The 7047-nt window shown below is 31.1% G+C and overlaps 1 protein-coding gene across 3 annotated transcripts in view; it reads left to right on the forward strand.

Moving 5' to 3' along the window:
- The window catches only part of Tent5d (terminal nucleotidyltransferase 5D), a 58541-nt gene extending 52600 nt beyond the window's left edge, over nt 1-5941 (forward strand). For all 3 annotated transcript variants that reach the window (XM_031366916.1, XM_031366923.1, XM_031366929.1), the window contains one exon: nt 2885-5941. In XM_031366916.1, coding sequence (XP_031222776.1) covers nt 2904-4079 — 1176 coding nt within the window. In that variant the 5' untranslated portion in view covers nt 2885-2903 and the 3' untranslated portion in view covers nt 4080-5941. The remainder of the gene's footprint in view (nt 1-2884) is intronic.
- Nucleotides 5942-7047: the final 1106 nt, after the last annotated feature.

Consider the following 7047-nt stretch of genomic DNA (forward strand, 5'->3'; position numbering starts at 1 on the left):
GTTATGGTAATTTTATATTTTAATATAATTTCTATTTTAATTTAATTATTTAAATTTTGTAATATATACAGATGGTCAGAAAATGGCAATTTAAAACTCTTCAGTTAGTATTAACATGTTAATTTAATAAAAAGTAGTTTATACAAACTAGATGTTTATTTAGTTGTAGCAAGAGAATACTAAAATAAAATATGAACTGTTCTTTTTTTAAAAAAAATGTTATTAAGGAAGTTGAAGTACTTACTAACCAATGACAGCATTTCTTCACATCCTAGCAGATTAACTTCCTATGTTCATTTTTAACAAATGCCAATAATAAATTTTTATACACACACATATATGGACACACATTTAAATTGGAAGCCTAGTCTAGAGACTAGAAACCTTAGAATCACTAGCAAAGGTGGTCAAGAGAACAGTAGAGTAATGCTCACTGATGAGCAGCTTGTCTGGATCACGTTCCTAGCATAAAGCAAAAAGAAATGGTAATTTTTTGTATTTTCTTTGCAGATCTTACTATGCTTCTACTGGGAAACAAAATGCTTTTCCCTTCCTTTCTCTCATATAGATAGATAGATAGATAGATAGATAGATAGATAGATAGATAGATAGATGGATAGAGAGAGAGCACCAAGCTATTAAGTGGCTGTTCCTAATTTGTTATATCTGAAAGATACCTTTTGATCAGTTATGCATTTATTTTGCTAGTTCATTTAAGATTGTTTTGGATGATCTTATTTTCATATAAATTTTCTATGGATTTCTATATGGAGAGTAATTTCTTCATTTTAAGAAAGTATATATTGAAATATTAATATTCTCCTCTCATAGGTTATAAGCCTAATATTAAGCCACTAATTCATTTTTACTAAAGTTAACAAAGGATACTTTCTATTAATGGCATAGAAATTTATATTTTCAAAACAAATTTGAATATTAAAGAAGAACTTTAAAGTTTATGACAGTGATTTAAGTTAGATAGTTTATACTTCTAAAATATTTATTAAATAATTATAGACCTTCCTGAAATGTTAACATAAATCCAAATATTGTTATGAACTCTATTTTCCAGACTGATAACATGGGCAAACAAATCATTATCTTAAAATAAGTCAGTGATAATTCTAGAAGAATATGTTTTAAAAGAGTCTTATAATTGCATACTGAATGTTCCATCATTACATATGCTGTCCTATTAAATAATAAAAATACACCCCAAGTGTTTAATTCATACTTATGAGGATAATATATAGAGGAGCATGATAGGTTTAGTATTTTCACTAACACAGGTCTGCTTTTACTTAGTAGTTAAATGACATAAGATTGTCCTACAGATACTAAATAATATATTCTATTACTCTAGTTATACTTGAAATACATGCAGCTTGAATTCTAAATATTTTCATTATTCTGATAGCCCCCTGTATATTCAAGATATGAATGCTATTTACAGAAATCTGTTTTAAGATTTTTCATTTCTGGAAATAATACCTAGTTCGGAGGAGTTAGGCAAAGGAATGAAGGAGCTGAAGGATTTTGTAACCTCTTAGGAAGAACAATATCAACCAACCAGACCACCCAGAGCTCTCAGGGACTAAATGACCCACCAAAAAGTACACATGGATGGACCATGGCTCCAGCTGCATATGTAGCAGAGGATGGCCTTATCTGGCATCAATGGGAGGAGAGGCCCTTGGTCCTATGGAGACTGGATGCCCTAGCATAGGGGAATGCTAGGGCGGTGAGGCTGGAGTAGATGGGTGAGTGGGTAAGAGAGTGAGTGAGTGGGTGGGTTGTGGGTGGGTAGGTGGGGAAGCTCCCTCATAGAAGCAGGGAGAGGAGGATGGGAGAGGGGGTTTGCAGAGAGGAAACAGGAAGGGGGGATAACATTTGATATGTAAATAACTAAAATAACCAATAAAACAACAAAGACTAAATCCATGAAAAATTTCATTTACTTTCATAGACTAATTTGTTTGAACAGCTTAATAGACTACTGGAAGATCCACATAAATACATTAGATGTCCTAGATACATAAGTATGTATAGTTGTAGTCATCATGTTTATGTGTATTATAAAAATTTAAGTTCTTGATGCTCCTGATTTGTAAAATTATCTGAGCATATTGTAATCAGATACTAGCTATCAGATACCTGCACTAGATGTTTTTAAATGTTCAGAATCATACTTCTCTATGTTCTTATTTAAATTTGTGTATATATTTGATAGTTCTATTCTTCATTTCCAAGCAACAGTCATTATTTCTTTCACTTGACATTAAATTTCCTCAGAGCACATAAAACAGGCAATGAATCAGATGCTATCATTAGTCTCAAAGAATCTATAGTATTAATAATAGGATATTATCATAATGGTATTTAAAGTGAGAATGATGAAATCGACAAAGCTCAATAATGTATTTTTGAATGCCTTTATATTTGTGGGTTAAAGATATCATTTATATATTAGTTCCATTTTGTCCACGCTATCTCATCTCAATTTAAGTTATAGACAGTTAACATTAGTGTTATTCTATGATTTCCCTATAAGTAGTGCTTATATGACCAAACCCCATTATTTTTGTATTTCTGTGAAGAAAAATTAGAAAAGAATATTATTTTTATTTTATGAATTATATAATTGCAGTTAATCTGTGGGAATGTGTTTGAATTCAATAACGCGCCAAAATTTATGATCATTTTTACCTTTACTTTCTCATATTTCAGTATGATTATTTCTATTAACATCTTGCTAGTATTTTCTTTGTTTATAAAGTATTTACTATATTTGGGTAAGTCTGTTTTAAACATTTTTATATGATGTAAGCTTAGCATTAGTTTGAAGATGCTGACATTCCCTCTTACTATTTTTCTTGTCCCCTAGTTGTTCCATTGACTTCACAATGTCGGAGATCAGATTCAGCAATCTCACTTGGGATCATATTGTAACACTGGATCGTGTGTTAGATGAAGTAATTCCAATTCATGGAAGGGGCAATTTCCCCACACTGGAGGTAAAACCAAAACATATAGTTCATGTTGTAAAAGATCAACTCATAAAGCAGGGCATTATTGTTAAAGATACAAGGTTGAATGGCTCAACAGCAAGTTACATACTCGCAAGCCATAATGGAATCAGCTATAAAGATTTGGACATTATTTTCGGTATTGATATACCAAGTGATCAAGAATTTCATGTAGTTAAGGATGCAGTTTTAGGCTGTCTACTTGACTTTTTGCCAAAAGGTGTTAAAAAAGAAAAGATTACCCTAAAAACCATGAAAGAAGCATATGTGCAGAAAATGGTAAAAATTTACAATAACCATGATCGTTGGAGTCTCATCTCCCTTTCAAATAACACTGGGAAGAATGTAGAATTAAAATTTGTGAATTCACTCAGACGACAATTTGAATTTAGTGTAGATTCTTTTCAAATTCTTTTGGATTCCATGTTAGATTTCTATAGTGTCCCAAATGCCAAGCTAACCAAAGAATCCTGTCCTGTTGTGGTGGCTGAAAGTATGTATGGGGACTTTCAAGAAGCAATGATACATTTAAAATACAAGCTAATATCTACCAGAAAACCTGAAGAGATCAGAGGTGGTGGCCTTTTGAAATATAGCAATTTGTTGGTTCGTGACTTCAAACCAGCTTCTCAAGCAGAAATTAAGATTCTGGAACGTTATATGTGTTCTAGATTTTTCATTGATTTTCCTGATGTAGCAGAACAGCAAAAGAAGATTGAATCATACCTCCGCAACCATTTCATAGGTGAAGAAAAGAGCAAGTACGACTACCTTATGACCTTGCATGGAGTTGTGAACCAAAGTACTGTCTGCCTCATGGGATATGAAAGAAGGCAGACCCTTAACATGATCACCCTTTTGGCTTTGAAAGTACTTGGAGAACAGAATATTTTACCCAGTACAGACAACGTAACTTGCTTTTATCAACCTGCTCCATACCTAGTTTTTGAGAGAGGGTACCCTCGTTATTATGTAGCATCAGGGCCACCACTGCTTTATTTCCAGCCATGTAGAAGTTCAGTGCAGTTCCCTGTGCTAAATGGTATGATGTAAGAAATACACATACCAGAAGTTTGCTTAAGCACCTCTGAAATGCAATTTTCCAAGTTCTGTAAAAGGTTAGGATCTATTTTTGTGTAGTTGCCAACTATTTTTCAGCAATTGAAGCTTCAATAATCATAGTAAATAAGGTATCATCTCTGAACTGACATTTTAACAAGAATGTTGTAACTTTAATATGTTTCAAACAGTAGAATACTTGAAATTATTTTTCAAATCTCACTGATGCAAATTTACTGCGACCAGTATAAGATGCCTACATATTTGGCTAATGTATGAAAGAATACGTTTCATGTTTTAAAATGAAGTGTAGTGAAGAGATATTATAACATGTTTATTATAATTAGTTCCTTGTTATACTATTTTTTTTCTTAGCAAATAATAGCATGATTTTTTTTTTATAAATTGAAAGTATCTGGTTTTGAAGATAATTTTAAATGATGTTAAAACAGTGGATTGTAAGCCTGTGTTTCCCAATAGAATTTGTCAGCTTGAAAATATTGCTAAAATTTAAAGAACCACTTGGAAAAATACTCTTGAAAACAGGAATTTATCCTTTACATTGTAAGAATTTAGCTAATCTGTGGATCAAAAGGTACCTTTCAGCTGAACAACCAAGAACATGACTTATGCAGGGATTTTTGGCATGTAAATAAGTTGAAACAGAAAAAAAAAGACTAATTCTGAACATGAAACTTTTCCATCATCATCTCTTAAGATAAAACTAAATGGAAGAGAAAAGAGAACACCACCAACAATGACAGAAAATTAGAATTTCAGCCATGATATTCAAGGTTTCTTTTTTTTTTTTTTTTACCTATTTGATCAATATCCTAATACATCTGGAAATGTTCATCATTAGACATTGAAAGCACTTATCATCACTAAATGAAGGATTTTTTCCAACACCAAGGATTTGTTTCTAGTATCTTCAATGTTATATTTCAGTTAATAGCACTCTTTTTTTGCAGTATTGCATATATTCGACATTATTCTCAATATCTACTCAGTATATCAGATATCCACTAGCAAATCTATGAGTGTGCTTTAAAAAGAACTTTCTTTATATAATGAAAAGAGCAGTTCTATGGGATGATAACAGCAAGCTTGTCTGAATTAATATCAATAAGGCCATCGGAAAATTTAAGTATTTTTCTGTCACTACAAGAACCAGCTATCAAAATCTTGAAATGTGCTGCCTACAGACTGTATTTAAAGTCTCTTCTCAGTATTATAGTATTGAATAGAATAGTATAATTTCTATGGAATTTTTCAAGTAGTTAATATTTCTGACATTTTGTATATACACATGCATCACTGGGCATTGATGTGCTCAAATAGTTACATGTATAATACAAAATCCTAAGGCTTTAAAATCTGGATTTATGCTTTCAGGTAGAGAGAAAATAAAAATTATTAAATACTAAATTAAGGAATTGTATCACTGTACTGTCTTTATCTTATATTAGCTAAAATATAATGATCATTCTTTGTGTCCTAACATAAACTTTAGTTTTCAGGAAGTGGGAATACATATACATAAAACTAAAGTAACTCATCAATAACAAGAATAATTCTAAAAGATACAGGGGAGTTACTTGAGAATAAAATGATTGTGTTAGTGGTATGATTGCTAAAAGTTCAGTATTTCCCATTGTTCTTTAATAATAGAATTGTGAAGGTATTTGGGAGCATCTTATCACATCTGCCACCAGGTTGCTTCTTACTGGTATTTGCCCCAAACTCTTTATTTCCTAAGAAGCAATTTTTCTATGTCATTTTCCTAAAGCTTTAAATGTAATGTAGGGTGAATAGTCCAAAAGGTACATGCTTTCTTCTTACATTTTAAGTGTCTTGATTTTTGTAGAAAAGTTCAACATACATGTATATGTATGTATGTATGTATATATATATATATATATATATATATATATATATATATATATATATATATATATATTCTCAGGTAAGAGAGAGCAGACATGTTGAATGGGAAAGATACCATGGAAGAAAAAGCTTTAGCCTGTTCCTCATGACTTTGTTTCTCTAAATAACATCACCATGTTAAGCCTTCCTTTATTGCCTACTTGCCAGAAAAATATGATACATTCAGTAGCATGTCTCCAGTACTAGTGTAAGTACCTTAAAAGCATCACTAATTCATTCTGTTTATTAGTTTACTATGTGGGAGTTTTTGTAGGTAAACAGGTGACATCCTTTTTACCTGAAGTCACTCATGAAAGTCATTTAGTTATTTTTCAAACCCCATTCCAACATTTTCCATTGAACTATAAGATATATAACATATTGTCCTTGACTATTCTACCCAATGATAAGATCCAGTAGTAAGTTTTATTCTGAAAGTTGTTTTTATTTTTACCCCAGTAATCTAATCAAAGCAAAAATGGATGTATTTCAAACATTTCTATCAGTTGAATTAATTTGGATTCAGCCCCAAACATATTTTTTCTAACTAGAATATTCTTATGATCCACAAATGTCTACATGTTATACAAGATCTAATAGGTTATATAAAACTTCTACATTCTGAAATAGTCTTCTGATAGTCACTAATCTACAGCTTTAAAAGAAAGAAGTGTTTTATTTGGGGTGATATCATATAAACTGGAGTATATACTCCTTGGAAAACAGTCATATGTCACCTATGATATTTGAACATAACACATTTTGTTCAATACTTTGCTGTCTTATGGAAGGATTGATATTACTTGAATTAATTAAAACAAAACTTATTTTTATAAATATATACTTTGAAAATACAAGTATTTTATATATGACTTTTTATGCATATAGTTTATCTTCTTCTTTCAACAGACAAACCTCCCTGTCCTGTAAAAGAGTGCCATATAGATAAACCTTCAAAAGTTCAAAAAACCTCAGTACAAAATTATTAACCCTTGTAAATGAATAAAATGTCCTCCTTAAGAGGAAACAGTACATG

Source organism: Mastomys coucha, chromosome X, assembly GCF_008632895.1.
Source record: "Mastomys coucha isolate ucsf_1 chromosome X, UCSF_Mcou_1, whole genome shotgun sequence".
NCBI classification, from domain to species: domain Eukaryota; kingdom Metazoa; phylum Chordata; class Mammalia; order Rodentia; family Muridae; genus Mastomys; species Mastomys coucha.